Source organism: Sus scrofa, chromosome X (genome assembly GCF_000003025.6).
Source record: "Sus scrofa isolate TJ Tabasco breed Duroc chromosome X, Sscrofa11.1, whole genome shotgun sequence".
Taxonomy (NCBI): Eukaryota; Metazoa; Chordata; class Mammalia; order Artiodactyla; family Suidae; genus Sus; species Sus scrofa.
Window position 1 is genome coordinate 7,317,848 of NC_010461.5, and position 19,353 is coordinate 7,337,200.

At 44.7% G+C, this 19,353-nt stretch overlaps 1 protein-coding gene across 9 annotated transcripts in view; it reads right to left on the reverse strand.

Annotated features, from left to right (window-relative positions):
* Positions 1-19,353, reverse strand: part of MID1 (midline 1) — a 670,664-nt gene that overhangs the window by 82,462 nt on the left and 568,849 nt on the right. For all 9 annotated transcript variants that reach the window (XM_021080489.1, XM_021080486.1, XM_021080487.1 and 6 more), the window contains one exon: positions 721-816. In XM_021080489.1, the coding sequence (XP_020936148.1) occupies positions 721-816 (96 nt within the window). The remainder of the gene's footprint in view (positions 1-720; positions 817-19,353) is intronic.

Genomic DNA, 19,353 nt, shown 5'->3' on the forward strand with positions numbered 1-19,353 from the left:
TGGTGTAGGGCGGAGCTTAATCCAATGACTGGCATCCTCCTGAGAAGGAGATGCAGACAGAGACAGACACGCCGGGAGAAGGTCAAGCGACCAACAGGCTGAGGCAGCTACAAGCCAAGGCCCTCTCAGGACTGCCTGCAATGCCTAGAAGGTGGCAAGAGGCATCAAAAGATGCTCCCCGAGAGCCTCCAGGGTGAGCAAGGCCTTGCCAATGCCCTGATGCTGGACTTCCGTGACGGTGAGAGACTGATTCACGCCAGCCAAGTTCACGGTTATTTGTTACAACAGTCCCAGAAAATTAATATGCCGCCTTTTACAGGCTGTTCCTTGCAAAGGTGATTAAACCCTCCAATAATCGGAAAGCCGGATCGGGGAGAGCTGTGATGGGGGGCACGCAGAACAAAGCAGCGGATGGGGAGAGATACTCTGAGCTTCTAGTTCCTTTCCAGCTTCATCCACTTTTGTTTGTTTGTTTTGGCTGTGGCCACAGGATGCGGAAATTCCCAGTCCAGGGAGCGAACCTGCACCACAGCAGTGACCAAGCCAGGCCCTTAACCCGCTAGGCCACTGGGGAACTCCTCGTTTCATCCATCTTAGCTATATGGCTTCTGCAAAAATCTACCTTTAAGAACTTTTCCAGTTTAGAAATATAAAGGGTGAGGTTATAAAAGCCATGGTCAAGCAGTTTTCACAGGAAAAGGAACACAAAGAGATACTCACCTCAACATGTTGACACGTCTGGATGAGTTTAGCCAGAAGCGTCTCCAGTTCGGTGTTCCTCTTAATAAGGTTGGTGAGGTTACTCTCTAAGTTTTGCTGTTCAAAACAAGAGAGGAAAATATTACTCTGCATACTTCGGATACTTTCGTATGCACAAAATTACACTCCGGAAAAGGAATACATTTCTTTTTCGAAATCGCAATGAAATCGGTGCACTTTCAAGCGTCTCTAGATGTAAACTGGATTTGGCAACGTCACACTTAAAAGATGGCTGCAAGATGGCCAAAGTTCACTCTTTTGTTCCCCTTCCTGCGCTAACGCAGGCATATTTAAACTGAATAATTAGTCAGAGGTTATTCCCACGTTGTGAACCAGGGAGCAAAGAGGTAACTGGACTTCTAATGCCGTTACCTGAATCAGAAATGGCAACAATACAAGGAATATGTCCCCACATCACACCAACCACTACTGCATTTTTAGCACTGACCACGTTAGGGGCAGGCTGAGGTCAGTCCCTTTGGAGGAAGATCGGAACTGTCCAGCTATTGCTGACACTATGGCCACTGACAGGTGTTTCTAAGAAGTTCTCATCATACACGTTTCCTCGCTCACAGTGTGTTTCACTGGGCATGCTTCTATTCTATGCCCATCCACCCATGCCCGCCAGATCACATTTCCTTGGACGCTACGTTTTTCATATCACTATCCTCCTTAAGCGTCTAGAAGTATTCCGTATTCCTTTAGAACATCAAAATCGTCTAAAATTCATTTAAGCAGGGTTGACTTAGAATGTCGTGTTAATTTCTGCTGTACTGCAAAGTGATTCTGTTATACACATGGATACATGCTTTTTCATGCTCTTTTCCATGATGGTTTATCACAGGACATTGAATATAGTTCCCTGTGCTCTGCAGTAAGAACTTCGTTTATCTATTCTCTGCACAACACTGTGCATTTGCTAATCCCAAACTCCCAATCCATCTTTCCCCCCAGCAATCACAAACCTGTAGAACATCAAATTTAAAGGTTCCCCACAAGGACTATTCATCTTGTTTTTCGACCACAGCAACCCTCTGTTCTGGCTAAGATGCCTCAAGAGCTCTCTACTGCTTCTCGTTCTGTACACACTTCATTTATACCCACTCCTTCATTTATTTACCCAACCATACAAGTATGTGTGCAGCTTCTACAATGTCCTGGACTGTGCGAGAGGAACAAAAATCAAACTCCCTGTCTGCAAGGAGACAGAGATACAACTGGGAGAGAGACGCTGCAAACAAAGGGAAGGTGGAAAGATTTTCAAGAAGATGCGGGCTTGTCTTGGAGGCTAGAAGGATGTTGATCAAGAGGGGGAATGTCTCGGGAAGACGGAATGGAAGTGGAGGCGAGCACGGGGGTGGCGGGAGAGGCGTTCCAGGGGCAGGGGACTAGCCCAATGTCCTACCCCAAGATCAGGACTGTGTCAGAGGGCAAAGGATGAAGGCAACTGGATTGTAACTCTAGAGCCAATTCCACAGACACCGTGAAGATACAGAAAGGCGATTTCATGGAAAAGAAAATCCATCCGGGATTGGTGACGCCATCTGAGTCAAAGAATCTAGGAGGAGCATGAGGGAGACTGTGAAAATAAACAGTGTCACAAAGGTGCTGATAGTTCATGATGCTGGGAAATGTATTTGCAAAACGGTTTACGCCTTCTACTTTCCGAAATTTTATTTAGAAAGGCATAAATTCAGGAAGAGAGTCCCTTTAACACCAAAAATGTGTTAAGGCGGACGCAGGGGTCTCCTTCGTCATTCTTAAACAACTTATGCTTATTGGTTTGGCGTTTCTCCTCCTGCCTACCCTAAAATTTCCCTGGCCACCTTTTTCCTTTCCAGTCGGTTCTTCATGACCCCTCCCTTTTCTTGTCGAGTAACTGTTTGATCCTGTTCCCAGGATGCACTACGCTCCCTCATAATTTCAAGAGAACGAAACATCCTTGTTCGCAAGCTCTTTGGAAAAAAAGCAATTCCCTGTTTTCCTGTGTTGGCGTAACATTTCCTGAGAATCGGATTTCATCTTGTGTCTGACCATTTCGGTCTTGACAGCTCATCTGACGGGGGACCTGGTTCCCGTTGCTGGGATCTGGGGAACTGACAGAGCCCCGCCAGCTGAGGTGCCCACTCTGGCGTCAGGGCTTGAGGTGGTTTCCCCAGAGAAGGCGCCTGCACGAGATACCCACGTGCCACAGAGGCACAGAGGCTGGTCTGACTCAGTGCCTCTGCTCCCTTCCAGGAGAATCCTGTCTGGCTGCGATTCCAGAGGAGGTGAGAGGGAGCATTTGAGCCCAGCGTGCACACAGGGAGTCCTGGCCTCCAGGAGCACAGGGCATCCGAGGCTTCTGCCACGTGTGGGACACCTTGCCCCCCGCCCCACTTCTCCCCCTCTCAATTCTGCGTCACCTTTCTTTTCTGGTCCTTTGGAGACTTTTCACTCTGGTTTAAGCTTGCTTACTCTCCTTTCAAAGCCATTTTAAAATATTTTATCTGTAATTCTCATGCCTTGAAAATTCAGAGGGAGGTTTTGTGCATGAGTTCAGCTGGACTGAAAGACCAGCAGGAAATCTTCCATTTCGCCTTGGAGACCCTCTAAGCATCTCGAATAAAACTTTTAAGGGAGAGAAAGAATCCTTCCCCGGGAAGGAGGGAATACAACAAAAAGGCGGAGAAAGAAGCCGGCAGAGTGATTTAGGTGCCACTTGATGATCTCGAGTTTGCATCAAGGCAAAGCTTGCTTTCAAAGCTCGTCACCATCACCACAAGGAAAGCCAAACAAAATGGTTTTCCACTGTTTAGATGAAATGAATTCCAGCCACTTTATGGTCAGAGACGAGAGAATAATTTCGAGGCATCCCACCCTTCAATGTCCTTGACTTAGCTGTCACTACTTCATGGTCTATCTGTCGACTTCTTGCGGGATGTTAATCTTAGGAAGCCTTTTCCTTTTCTTCCTGGCTGACCCTCCAGAGCAGGACTTTTCCAGGGAAATACATCATCTAACTGTTTAAAGTTCGACGGTCATAGGTGTGACGTCGAAAGCAAGGCAGGAAGAAATTCGAATAAATATAATCTAACACATTGAGGCTCGAAAAACATCTGCTTGCCTGCCCCTCCCTTGAGTAAGTGTCTATCATGTATAAAGTCTGTTCTTCATCAACTAATAGGCAGACCCAAGCCTGTGGTTTAAACACACAGACCTGTCTAGATCCTCTGGGGGTTGTTTAAATTTAAATGGTACAACTGTTACCAAAGTCCGCAAAGAATTACCGCGTCGCTTAGAAATATAATAAAGGGAAATGAACCTAAGAGACTTGTTTCCAAGAGGCACCAGAGGGACGGACAGCCCTTGTCAAGAGAGCCCGGCGAATGGGAAGGTAACGAAATCCAGTCCTCAATGAACCACGCGTCCATAAGCTTCCACTACGGAGACATCCGTGGCGTTTTCTAGCATCTAACTGCATCGCTGACATCCTCCAAGGCAGTCCGCAGGTCCTGTAGCCTCTTGATTTGGACCGTGCTTTGTGCAAAAGAGAGAGACCATTTTTTGGCAGCAGTGTCTGGGGACCGAAGTGGATATAAGTTTTCCACTCCCCTCTGGAGAGCTAAGGAATTGACTGAGTGGGCACATACATACGTAGAGTGAGGAGCCTGGGGTACCACCCCAGCTGAATTCTCTGGGCCCGGTGACCCCCGGGCTCAGGTTCCCACCCGTACACAAACCACACATCCACCTCTCTAGGCTATCCTGCAGTTCCGAGGAGAAAACGCACGCACACACACTCACACACACACACACACCAGGCACTAGACACCTGCTTGCTGAGATGGTGAATTACAGGATGAGACATTGTGTGGGACCGGACCCTACGGGAGTCCCAACCCTGGGGCTCAGGCAGTCACCATTCTCAAGCTGGCTGATGCTTCTTGCAGCAAGCACCTGTTCTTTTTGGCCCCGGGGCTTTTTCTGACTCCAGGCAGGGAGGCTGATGCCTCAAGGAGCAGCCCCGGGCCCACAGGGACCACCTGCTCACGACTGTGCCCTCCCCCTCTTCCTTCCCCTCTCTGTCCCTCCTCCCTTCTCCCTTCCAGATGCTTCCTGGATCACCCCCCCAGCTGGAATTCTGAGTTAGGGTCTTCTGGGAGAAGTCAACTGCAACCTCTTCCACCGACCTCCTAAACTCCTGTTTGCGAACATTCCTTCTCATGAGGAACAGCCAAATTAAGAGAAGGCTGTATTGCTTGGGAAAGATAGTGGCAAACACAAGAATTTGTTTTCTCTTGGGAGTTCCCGTCGTGGCGCAGTGGTTAACGAATCCGACTGGGAACCATGAGGTTGCGGGTTCGATCCCTGGCCTCACTCCGTGGGTTAAAGATCTGGCGTTGCTGTGAGCTGTGGTGTAGGTCGCAGATGCGGCTCGGATCCCATGTTGCCGTGGCTCTGGCGTAGGCCAGTTCAACCCCTAGCCTGGGAACCTCCATATGCTGTGGGAGTGGCCCAAGAAATGGCAAAAAGACCGAAAAAAAAAAAGAAGAATTTGTTTTCTCTCCAAATTCCAGGCTCTAAAGCAGCCCTGTCACTAGAAATACAATGGGAGCCACAAATGTAAGTCACATGTCAATTTCTCTGATAGTTATAGTTTTTAAAAAAGTAAAAAGAAACCGGTAAAATTAACTGTTTTCTTGGCCACATCCACAGCATGTGGACATTCCAGGGCCAGGGATCGAACCTGAACCACAGGAGTGACAATGCCCAACCTTTAACAACTAGGCCATCCGGGAACTTTGGGTAAAATTAATTTTAACGGTATAGTTGACTTAAGTTCCCAAATATTCTTATTTCAACATGCAATCACTATTTTAAAACTGATGCGTTCTTATACATTCTTTTTCTTTTTACTGAGTCTTTGGCGTCCGGTATGTATTTTACACATATTAACACATCTCGAGTCACACCAGCCGTATTCCAAACACTCAGCTGCTACGTGTAGCTCGTGGCTATATTCCTGGCCAGCACAGCATGAGTCTAGAACAGGAGTCAGCCAACTCTTTATGCTAAGAGCCAGGAAGTAAATACTTTAGTTTGGTTGGCTAGATGCTCTCTGTCAAAGCTACTCAATTCTGCTGCTGATTTAATAAGAAAGTAGCTATAGACAAAATGTAAATGGAGGGAGGACGGGCGGGCTGTGGCCAATAACACTTTATTTACAAAATAAGTGGTGAGTGAGATTTGGCCCATAGGCCAAGCTCCTTCCTGGGCCTGGGCTCGTGCTCTTCCCTCTGGAATGCATCTGCATGGCAGGAAATAATTCTACCACCCAGGAGAGAGAATAACGAAACTCCAGTGTATATTGAGTACCTGCTGTATACTCATCATTATTTAGTCCCTTCTCATAAATCCTCAAATATTCATTGTGAGAACAATTAGCATGGAAAACTCAATATTCACTGGAGAACACTTCTGAAATCTAATACAGCAAATCAACCAACTAGTAAGTTCACTTAATGACAACGCTAGATCATGAAAACAACACCTTCTAGGGAGTTCCTGCCATGGCGCCATGGGTTAAGAACCCCACTGCAGCAGTGTCGCAGGTTCGATCCCTGGCCCGAGAACGTCCACGCCCACAATTTTTCTCATTGGTAGTGTTGAGTCGGAACCCAAGAAGAGGGGCTTGACCATTCAGAGGCGTTCTGAAGACATGCTATATTTAACTAAATCACTTTGTTGTGCATCAGAGATTAGGCCAACATGGTACATCAACTCCATGTCAAGAAAACTTAAAACTCCATTAGATCACAAGATTTCTGGGAAGGCAAACACTACATTGCTGAGTAAGCTTGGGTTTACAGAAGCAGTACAGCCACTATCGATTTCAAATTCTATCTAAAAAGCAAAGCTGGGCCTAGGCTCAATTCATAAGCTCTTTTCCAGGTGTTTTTTCATAAACTATTCTCACTCTATGAAGGGAAAGGCAGAGTCTTTGTTGAGAAAGACAAGGCTTTTCTTTATTCTTTTTTTTTTTGTCTTTTCTAGGGCCGCTCCCGTGGCATATGGAGGTTCCCAGGCTAGGGGTCGAATCGGAGCTGTAGCCGCCAGCCTACACCACTGCTCACAGCAACACCGGATCCTTCACCCACTGAGCGAGGCCAGGGATCGAACCTGCAACCTCATGGTTCCTAGTCGGATTCGTTAACCACTGCGCCACGACAGGAACTCCAAGACGAGGCTTTTGTAAGTGTGCAACTATTGGTCATAAATCAGGCCGCCCCTCCCACAACGCCAGCACCACCAAAGAGCAAATGTCAATAATTCGAGATGGTCCCTCTAAAGATGGCACAGAGGCAGATTTTGTATCTTAATATCAAGCCAAAGACTGGGGACAAGTCAAATTTGAAAACGACAAGATTGTAAAACACGTGTTGCTTACAGCCTGAGGAGCCCCTGCCTACTTTATGCAGAAAGAAGGCCTACGTTTTCCTCTAATTTTTGTTGTAATGCATACACGTCTCACGCACTTTCATGGAGCCACACTCCACCTGCTTGGCGTTGCGTAGTGAGGCGTCTGCGAGTTGATCGCTGAATAAGCCGTGGCAGGATATAGCTGATTTTACAGCCAATCTCAATACGAGCCATCAAGCATGGATACGGACACCACCGGAGAAGAGTCAATCCAACTTAACAGATGAGCTCTGTGCGTCTACACACACCGACACCCAATCAAACAGCGAGGGGAGCAGACAAAAATAGCCCTAATTTTAGCCTTTGGAGACTCGTACCTAAGAGTCAGGTTGCAAGGAATTAATGACTTGTCATTGAGCCCTACTATGAAAACGTAGGCCTGAAACAGGAGATTTCAGTAATTCCTTTCGGGTTTGTCCGGGTCTTAAAGAATGTTTGCTCTGATTCCGAAGGCAATGCTTCAGGATGTCTTTAAAGTGTAGCATTAAGTCTGGATACCTTTCAAGGCAAACACAGATCTGGCTTGTTTCATTCCGCAATATTCAGAGCAACATTCAGGAACTGGGTTTACAGCCCTGACACCCAACCCCATCCCTCCAGCCCAGTCAGGGTGTGAGCACGTCAAGCGCCGCCAGCCGTCTGTCTTCTTCTAACCAACTCGAATCACAATCCTCAACAGGAGAACACACCCGTGTGAACACGTGCCACCTGCATAAAAGCATCAATTCTTAATAGGTCACCCAACGCTTAAGATGTTTTCATTGCACTGCAGGAATTTCAGGCGGCCTGAAGGTTCAACTCATGACAGACCACAAATCCGTGTGATGTATGCCGGTTCTCTTTTCTAATGCCTTTTTTCACTGGTTCGGAGAGTTAACGTTTCCAAATGCCCTGGCAAGACAGGTCGCCTGGGGAACTTCAACAACATAATAAACTCAATCTGCATACACATTTAAGTCTAGTGTTCCATGGACGGCAATTTAAGCCATTCTGATACGCGATACCGTATTTACCTTGTCAGATTTTATTTGCTAGTCTACATCAACGCCACAGAATCTGCTCCATGTATTTATAAATTCCATCGTCAGGAGTTGAGTGTTTATTACTTTAATCTGGTCGTCAATAACATACAGAGAGCAATTTTTCAATACCGTTTACAAGTCTAAAGAGCTTTCAAATGCTAATGGAGATAAATAAATCTCTTAGAAGGGTTATATTCATTTAGCTGTCATTTTAGCAGATCCAACAACGACCGCTTATTTATGGGTATTCGAGAGGCGAGTGGCTTGTCTGGTTCGCTCCTCGCCCCTGGGCCCTATTTCTGCCTCTGGTAAGACAGCTGAGCAACTGACCTGTCATTTTTGAGAATCAATATTGAGTGAAGGGAGCTGGACTACTAGGAACCTTTGAAAGTCTCTAACTTGGAAAGAATGATCTCCTACAAACGAGTGGATAGCAGAGGGGGGAGAGAGGAGGGGAGGGGCAGTACAGAGGAAGGGGAAAGAAAAAGGTTACTATAGGATTCTATGAAATCATGTGTGTCAACCTGTTGAAAATGGTAAAGCACCATAGAAGATAAAGAATCTTTCATTTAATAATAAAAAAAAAGCAAATCGCAATTATTAACCAAAAAAGATCTCTGAAATGTTTTGGAGAAAAGAATTTTGATTTTTTTTATCAACAAGCACTTGGTAAGATGACAGCAGAGTGGGGAGAGCCAGGAGAGTCCAATATGGCAGCTGTCTTGCTGTCTCTTTCTGCTCACTGGCCTCGGGCTGGTTCCCGAATCCTCCACACAGCACTCCGGGTTGCTACAGCATTTCCAAGGGGTTGACTCAAGAGAGATGACCAATTTGGCAGCCAAGAACTCCACGGTGAAAAGATTATGGGGAACTTGGAAAACAGAGTGCTTGTAATGATTTTTGCTCAAATGAAAGCTTTCAAGCTGGGGAACTATTTAATCTCCTAAACCTGGGGTTGGTGAACTACAGCTCACAGGCCAAATCCTGCCCGCTGCCTGTTTTTGTGTAGCTTGTCGGCTAAGAATGGTCTTTACCTTTTAAAATAACTTTTCCTGAATCAGAAGAAAGATGGAATTTTGTGACACCTGAGAAATATATGTAATTCAAATTTCTATGTCCATAAAATTTTATGAGAACACAGATATTCCCATTTGTGGATGGTTTGTCTCTGCTTTGAGCTACAGTAACAAAAGTATTTTTGTTTTTTTGTTTTTTTGGGACTGGTGCTTTATAGGAAATTGCTATCTCCTGGAAAAAAATCTAAAAAGAATTAATCCAAATCCTTAATTAATTAATTCAGAGTATCTTCTCTGTTGGTCTAAATCATGTAAAACTTTCAATTTAACTCGGAGTTCCCTCGTGGCGAAGCAGGTTAAGGATCTGGCGTTGTCACTGCAGCTGCTTGGGGGAGCTGCTGTGACAGGGGTTCAATCCCTGGCCCGGGAACGTCTGTATGCCGTGTGTGCAGCACCCCCCAAAAATTTCAATGTAATTCAGTTTGCTTAACATGAGCATGTAGGAGTATGCCTAAAATTATTCAAGCACTGAAAATTCTAAGGGCTCTTTTTATTGCTACCAAAATAATTCCTGACTCATACAAGAAAAAAACAAGATTTAAATCATGGGTAAAATGCAATGTTTGAATAAATTCCTCTCCAACTTTTGCTCTAAGCAGAAAATTCCGACTGGGAAAGAGGAAGTAAAGAGCTTAAGTTGGATTAAAGTTGCTACAGCAAAAATACGGGCAATAGTGAGTAAAGAAGGCACGGGGCATGTATCTGGAGAAAACCCTAATTCGAAAAGAGACACACACCCCAATGTTCGTAGCAATGCAGTTCACAAAAGCCAAGATACGGCAACAGCCTACGTGTCCATCCACAGAGGAATGGAGAAAGACATGGTATATATACAATGGAAATATTACTCAGCCAAAAAAAAGGATGAAATCATGCCATCTGCAGCACCACGGACGGACCTAGAGATTATCATACTAAGTGAAATCAGTCAGAGAAAGATAAAGATCATATGCTATCCCTTATATGTAGAACCTAAAATATGATACAAATGAACTTACAGGCTCACAAACAAAGAAAACAAACTTACGGTTACCAAAGGGGAAAGTGGAGCAAAGAAAACAAACTTACGGTTACCAAAGGGGAAAGTGGAGCGGGGAGGGATAAATTAGGAGTTTGGGACTGGCAGGTGCAAGCTACTGTGTATCAAACAGATAAACCACAAGATCCTACTGTATGGCACAGGGAACTATATTCCATATCTTAAACTATAATGGAAAAGAACATGAAAAAAATATATATATATACTGAATATATATATGTACCAAAACAGAGATACACTGAATCGTTTCGCTGTACACCAAAAACGAACACAACGTCGTAAACTGACTGTACTTCAATTAAAAAAAAAAAAAAGGCGCAGCACAAGGATGAGTCAGTTCTTTCCATTCTGCAAATAAGTGTAAAGCGCTGGCTTGTGAATGCACATCCCGGTGTGCAATTAGTCACGGATTTCTGTTTCCAGCAGCTTTATTTTCCTCAGCTATCTTTTTCCTTAATCCTAAAATACACCTCCAAGGGGAGCTCAAAGCACCGGATAATTAATGTCTATAAAAATCCCTTGATATTGATGGACGCCATACGCGTTGTTGGTATATGTCACTTCAAGCTTTACTTCCTCCAGCATTCAGAGATTGAATAATTGTGATCTTATCCCCTTTCCTCTGTCTTAAGTAGATGATGACATTGCCAGATACTCATTAGCAAACATGTTCTGGCCTTTCTACTTAAGTACGGTTTGAACTGATACCATCAAACATTTTTACCAGATCTGAATGTGTCATAGTGGATGCTTAGCCTTTGATGAATGGAAACGCATTTTTCTTCTCTCTCTCTCTCTCTCTCTCTTTTTTTTTTTTTTTTTTTTTTGTCTTTTTACAGCCGCACCTGTGGCATACAGAAGTTCCCAGTCTAGGGGTCGAATTGGAGCTGCAGCTGCAGGCCTACACCACAGCCATGGCAACAGTGGATCTGAGCGGAGCTGCATCTGCGACCTACGCTGCAGCTTGCAGCAACGCCAGGACCTTAACCTACTGAGCAAAACCAGGGAAGGGACCTGCATCCTCACAGAGATAAAGTCAGTTCCTTAACCCACTGAAGCACAATGGGAACTCCACAGGTTTCTTCTTAAGATACGGTGGGAGAAACACATCTGTTTCTAAGCCGGTACCTTACGCTCTGAAGATACTTCATGTTGGTTGAAGTCAATATATTTAATGTATTTCAAGCTAAATTGGTTAAGTCTTTGATCCAATACTTTTGCATAGGTAACCATGATGTGCTTTGTTTCTAGAGCAAATATTATCTCCTCAAATGTTTAGGTTTTAGAGGATTATGCCTTTTCTGGACCAGCTGCTGAAAATGCATTAGGATTCAAGACATGGTCCGCTTTGCTCCTGAAATTGTTGTTCATAAAATTCATATCCCCATCTGGATAGCGCAGAAAGTATTAACGTCAAAGAAGGTTATACTCTTGGACTAAAAAACTAAAATAGATTAAAATTCCATTCCATCCGAAGTGGGTCTGGTCTGGTAAGAATTTACAAAATCAATGTTATGTAAGCGGAGTCCCCATTTGGGACAGCCTAGAGAAGCGAAGAAGAATATGAAAGCATGCCAGTGTTTCTCAGCCTCGAGGAACCTGCAAAGCCAGGACCTGCCTTGGGTCGCAGACGTTTGAATCTCACATTCCTTGAAGTCACTGCATCCTTCATCCGTGACTTCAACCAACCTTTACTCAGCCATGTCCTCTGCTTGGAGCAGCACGGAGGCTGTCTTTGTCCAGTCAAAGTGATTGGATGGAGTCAAAATTAAAGCAACATGAACGTTAGGGAAGGAAGCAAGATGACAACCACCCCCCCCCCAAAAAAAAAGAAGGAGTTCCCGTTGTGGTGCAGTGGTTAACGAATCTGACTAAGAACCATGAGGTTGCGGGTTCGATCCCTGGATTTGCTCAGTGGGTTAAGGATCCGGCGTTGCCGTGAGCTGTGGTGTAGGTTGCAGACACAGCTCGGATTCCGCGTTGCTGTGGCTCTGGCCTAGGCCAGTGGCTACAGCTCCGATTCGACCCCTAGCCTGGGAACCTCCATATGCCGAGAGAGCAGCCCAAGAAATGGCAAAAAGACCAAAAAAGAGAAAAAGAAAAAAAAAAGACAACCAGCCACTGGCTGAGTGGTTCCCACCCCGTCTGCAGGGGTTGGGGGTGGGGCCGTACCAATACCACACTTGGTCTCCACCCCCTTCCCAACCAAAGAGTTATGAATTACTTAGACTGAGGTGGGGTTCAGGGACTGGGATTTAAACTGCACAGGAGATTCTAATGTATAGCCAAGTGCAAGAGCCTACTGTTCCAAACCAGGTCGCCAAGATGCTGGACTACAGTACAGTGTACAAAAATTAATAATGTATTTAGTTTACTAGCTTGAAGATTGATTCAGGATAAAAGGAACAGTTCCCTAATAGAGCCTATGTATATAGTAAGAACAGAAATAAAATGAGACAGTTACAGTAGAACTGAATTTGTATCAGTGTACCACAGGACATCCCAGGAATTTTACTGAAACAGTGCTTTGCAGGGAATACTGATTCTTAGTGTTAAGGAATTTAAAGGGCTTTTTTTGGACTTGAAAATAGAGAGGAATGCTTTGTTGAATCATTCAAATATCCCTAATGTCTAAAAATAACTGCTGGGAGTTCCCTGGTGGTGATGCGGGTTAAGGATCTAGCCACTGTCACTGTAGCGGCTCTGGCGCTGCTGTAGCACAGGTTTGATCCCTGGCTAGGGAACTTTCACAGAGCAGGCACGCCCCCCAAAAAAGTGGAAAAAAAAAATCCGGGTCACCTCAATTTATTCTTTGCAACAGTTTTAGTACCATACACATTCGGTTTGTTGATTTTAACAGTAATCGTTTCCCCAGAAAGATAAGAGAAGTAGGCTGTAGAGGTTTATAATTCAACATGATTTTTTATACAGTAAACCCGGAAGATTTAGGGGAAAAAAATTAAGAACTCTGACGACAAAAGAATAGATGCAGTCCCCTACCCAGATTCTTTCAAATGTCACCTCAGGCAATACGACTTTCCTGAAGACTAGAAACTTCTCTGTGGTTTGAAAGGCAAAATGCACATATTTGCAATGACGGAAACCACAGTAGGAACATTTCATTCCTTCTGTGCTTTCGTGTTGTTTCTCTGACTGATAGCCACCTGTCTGCTAGTTAAAAAAAAAAATCTGGAGTTAATTATTTAATTTGGCATGCTTTACAACAAATTATTAAGCCATCTTCCCAGAGCTGGTTTGTATATATATGACTCAAGACAATTTAAAGATCACTGTATTTCGGAGTTCCCATTGTGGCTCAGTGGTTAATGAATCCGACTAGGAACCATGAGGTCGTGAGTTCGATCCCTGGCCTCACTCAGTGGGTTAAGGATCCGGCATTGCCGTGAGCTGTAGTGTAGGTTGTAGACGCAGCTCGGATCCTGTGCGGCTGTGGCTGTGGTGTAGGCTGGCGGCTACAGCTCCAATTCGACCCCTAGCCTAGGAACCTCCATATGCCGCAGGTACGGCCCTAAAAACACAAAAGGGAAAAAAAAATCCCTGTATTTCAGAAATGAACTAATTTCTCCTTTCCCTGGAATGTACTTTCCTTTATAGTTTTGCTAAAAGGGATGGCAAGGAATCGATGTCACTTACAAAATGTTTTTAAAGCCTGTGGCTCTTAACCCCATGAGAGAAAAATGGTCCAACATTCCGAGATCTTGGAGGAGACTTGCCCGTTACAACCATCATGATTTACAGTCTCATCTTGTCCTGTCTGCAGAGTCTAGAACAGAGACCAGGAATTCAAGGATCCACAGCAACAGCCTCCCCAGGGAGATGGTTGCTAAGGCGAATTCTTGGACCTGCTGAATCAGAAATTCTGAACGTGGAGCCCAGCAACCCACAGTCCAAAAACAAACAAACAAACAAACCCGGCAGGGGATTCCATGGGGACGGAAGGTTGAGAACTACTTATACAGATGTTGTAACATCCTTCAGTGTGTGTGTCGGGGGGTCGAGGGAATGACGGTGATTCAAACATTTTCAAGAGGAAAAGCTAAGGGTCCGTGATCCCTGTGCTGCTCTTTCCACCTTCCCTTCCTCATGGACACCTTCAGATCCTGTCACCCCGACACACTTCGGTCTCCACTGAGGAGCAGGAAGCATGATGGAAGAGGGTGCTGGGCAGGCACGGGGACAAGGGAGGGCTGGGGCATTTGGGGAGGTGGGGGCAGAGGACTGATGTCACGGAGAGGGAAGCTTTGGGCACAGATGGGCCCCTCAAGCATCCCTGCCTTTGTGCCTTCATCACTGGCCATTCTGCACTGCCTTTTCTAAGAAAAACGTAAAGAGAACTCAGATGTTCAGAATGTACCAGGAAAAAAAAAAAAAAAAATCGGTCTTGGTGCCGCTGCCCCAGTGTATTCTCCGTGACTTATAAATACGGTCGAAAGAAATTTTTTAATGGTGTTGAAAGGGGGAGAGGGCAGTCAGCCAGCAGAGAACCCAAACTCATCTGTTTATGATGAAAATACAAGCCCCCCTCCCCCGCCCCCGCCACTGGCTGGAGTCAGGGCCCCTCTTGAAGATTTGATTTCACATGAAACCTGTCAAGCTGAAAGCAAACATGCCAACCTTCGTGCGCAGGATTTGTGAGAGTGACTTTTGTCACTTGATTTGCACATGGCTATGACTCGGTCGACCAGGACGGTAAGACACGCCAGGAAGGCAGAATGCTGCCAGATGACATCAGAGACTGCTTCATAATGAAATGGTGACAGTAAACCACAGAGTGACCTTCCACCAACCACTGTCTTTCTCCAATGTGTTTCTTTTGTTGGAATGAAGTGCCACTTAATATGGCAAATGAATACATGTTCGAACCAAACCCATTTGGCACAAAGGCAGACTTTAACAGGGTGTCACTTGGACGGCAAGAGGGTTTTTCACCAGAACGTGTTCTTTCCGTCTCCAAACAAGTAGGACAAAACGGTGACGCGTTCCCTCAGGCACCGCCTTCTCAGCCACCGCCTTCTCTTTTAAGGCTTTGACTCCCTCCTCTGTCCTGATGATGTTCAAATTTCAATCTCCGATCTCAAATCTGACCAACTCTTAGCTTTGATGATACCCTGTTATTTTAAACTTAACTTTCGTAACTACATCCTGTGCCCTTGTGACTTTTCTGCCCCTATGCCAGTCTTTACAGAGGATACAAAAGGTATTACCATTCCCCCAGGCCAGACTGTGACATAACCCACGATGTCCCCCCTCTCCTTCAAGCCTTCTCTCTTTCTTTATTTATTTTTTACTTCTTAGGGCCACACCCGTGGCATATGGAGGTTCCCAGGCTAGGGGTCCAGTAAGAGCTGCAGCTGCCGGCCTACACCACAGCCACAGCCACACAGGATCCAAGCCACATCTGCGACCTACACCACAACTCACGGCAGTGCCAGATCCTTAACCCACCGAGCGAGGTCAGGGATCAAACCCGCAACCTCATGGTACCTACTAGGATTCGTTTCTGCTGCGCCACGATGGGAACTCCTCTCTTTATTTTTTGAATCTAATTTTTTTCATTAACGTATAGTTCATTTACAGTCTTGTAGCAATTTCTGCTGTACAGCAAAGTGACCTAGTCATACACACACACAAACACACACACACTCTTCTTCTCATCTGCCAACATGTTCCATCCCAAGAGACTGGATATAGTGCCCTGTGCTGTAGAGTAGGATCTCACTGTTTATCCACTCCAAATGCCATAGTTTGCATCTACTAACCCCGAATTCTCCATCCATCCCACTCTCTCCCCTTCCCCCTTGGCCACCACGAGTCAGTTCTCCATGTCCGTGAGTCTGTTTCTGTGGATCGGTTCATCTGTGCCACCTTTTAGATTCCACAGAGAAGGGTAATCACTCTCTAAGGCCATTTGGTTGTTCACTCAAGACCCCTTGGCTTCAGCCTTCCCTTTTCTTCCCATGGTCACCACTCTAACCATCTGCTTTCACGAACTGCTGGATCTCATGCTTCTAACTTTTGCCCAGCCGGTCAGGGCCACGCATGGCCACCAAAGTAATCTTCCCCGTAAGCTTATGTTAATTACTACACGGTCGCATTTCTCCAAGGTCCAAAAAGCTGTCCATTCTTAAAGGATCAAGCTCAGACTCCCGAGGTGGGATGCCAAGTTCTCAAAACTAGAGCAGCTTTATCATTTCCCCAGTAGAAGCCAGCTTTAATCACCACTGTCCTGCAAAAGGAATATTCAACTGCAGTTACACTGGCTTCCTTACTGGTCAAGAACTGCCAGGTCAGAAGCTCCTTCTGAGCTCCCGCTTATATCTTTCCACCAACCTCGAATTTTTTCATGACCCTATGGCATCTCAGACTCTAGAAGAGGGCTAGCTGTGCAGATGGAGGCATCGAGAAATGCTTATGCAATAAAGGAGGGTGTGAATAAGGATGAGGCAGCTAAAGATGCTCCATGTGCAGCAGAAATCACGTAAAGCCGAACCGTAAATCTATTTCAAAGTGGACAGAATTAAATCATACGTTTCTGAAGACATCAAAACATATTTGAGACATCAAGCCAGAGTTCACGATATCATAAAAACACTTTGATTAAATTAGTTTCAGAAATGGCTCTTGGGCCAAGGAGCTATCTAATACACAATGGATCAGGCAATAAATCTCAGACTCTATGTGCTGACAGGTGTAAGATGATTTATTGAATTGCGAGACAAGGCATTGTGAAGCATTACTAAGAAAATACACACTCTCTTCCAAGGCAACATTATTTCACTTAACAAAAGCAATTTAGGAGGAAACTGTACTATTAAAATAATAGCAAACACTTCCCATACATCTCTAATTCTAGATATTAAAAATAATCCAAGAATGAAATCATTAGCTTGTGCTGCTGGCTGTAGATCAGACAGATGACTTAATAACGATCCATCTCTGTAAAATAAAGCTCATCTCTATCTGGTAATAATCAGAGAATTTATACTACCTGTGACCTCCAATATTTCTTCAACCACATGTTAGCACTGTGATTTTTACTCTTGCATCCAATTTTTCTTTGCAGTATTATTCTGTTTTACATAATGACAGCTAAAGAAACTGCGCCATGTATTTAACGTTCTCTTCCTGATTGAACCGGATTAAAAGTGGTTTTCTGAATTTTAACATTTAATCCGTTTTCTTAATTGCAGCTATAGTTTCCTCAACAAGCGGACTCTTAAAATTTTTAGAAATGTATCTCATGCACTCATATGTTCATAGCAGCACTTTTCACAATAGCCAAGACATGGAAACAACCTAACTGCCCCTTGACAGATGAATGGATAAAGAAAATGTGGTGTACACACACACACACACACACACACACACAAACGAATACTACTTAGCCATAAAAAAAGGAATGAAATAATGCCATTTGCAGCAACATGGATGGAGCTAGAGATTCTCATATTAATTGAAGTAACTCAGAGAAAGACAAACATCATATGATATCACTTCTATGTGGAATCTAAAATATGACACAGGAGCTCCCATTGTGGCTCAAGTGGGTCAAGAAGCCAACATAGTGTCCATTAGGATGTGGGTTCGGTCCCTGGCCTCGCTCATTGGCTTACAGATCTGGCATTGGTGCAGCTGTGGCACAGGCATACAGGTGCAGCTCCGATTTGACCCCAAGCCTGGGAACTTCCATAGGCCGCAGGTACAGCTGTTAAAAAACAAACTATAAAATATGACACGGATGAACTTATCTACAAAACAGAAGCAGACTTAACAGATACAGAGAACAGACTTGTGGCTGCTGGGGAGGGGGTGGGAGAGGAATGGATTGGGAGTCTGGGATTATCACAGGCAAACGAGTATATATAGAATGGATAAATAACAACGTCCTACTGTATAGCATAAGGAACTACACCGATATCCTATGATAAACCTTAATGGAAAAGAAAGTGAAAAAATATATTTACATATGTATATCTTAGGAGTTCCCGTCATGGCTGGGCGGAAACGAATTTGACTAGGAAACCATGAGGTTGAGGGTTCAATCCCTGGCCTCACTCAGTGGGCTAAGGACCCAGTGTTGCTGTGAGCTGTGGTGTAGGTCACAGACGAGGCTCGGATCCTGCGTGGCTGTGGCTGTGGTGTAGGCCAGTGGCTACAGCTCTGATTCGACCCCTAGCCTGGGAACCTCCATGTCGCGGGTGCCACCCTAAAAGGACAAAAAAGACAAAAAAAAAAAAATATATATATATATGTATGTATAACTGAATCACTGTGTTGTATAGTCGACATTAACCCAACATTATAAATCAACTATACTTCAATAAAAGAAAATCATTCAAAAAATGCATCTAAGGGGACCTTTATGTAGGTTTTATTGATACACGGCATCTTTGGTGCTCAGGACAGAGAGGTAAACCAGAGTGTCACGGAGAGGGTGACAGACTTAGGCCACAGTATATATGTAGACAGGTGGAGGTGTACCAAGCTGAAAGGCATTTTTTGTTTTGCCAGGAATGGAATGATATTGCTAAAGAATCTGATGCTCTTGCTAGTGGTCTCTAGCTCCCCAAGTGTATTCTAGTCCTGGACAAAAATCCTAGGTCTAGAAAAGAGGGCCCTTTGGAAGCCCACCCTAGGACGCTATGTCAGAGATTTGATCCCAGCTACGGGCAGCCCGTAGGGGTCAAGAGGGCAGCTGAAGGACAGCGGGTAGATGGATTCCTGGCTCCTTGTCGAATCCTGATATGACGGCGTGAATCTTAATTTTTTAAATTATAGTTGATTTACAACGTTCTGTCAATTTCTGCTGTACAGCAAAGTGACCCAGTCACACATATATATACGGTCTTTTGCTCACATTATCCTCCATCACGTTCTTTTTTTTTCTTTTCTTTTCTTTTTTTTTTTTTTTTTGTCTTTTTGCCTTTTCATGAGCCACTCATGTGGCATATGGAGGTCCCCAGGCTAGAGGTCC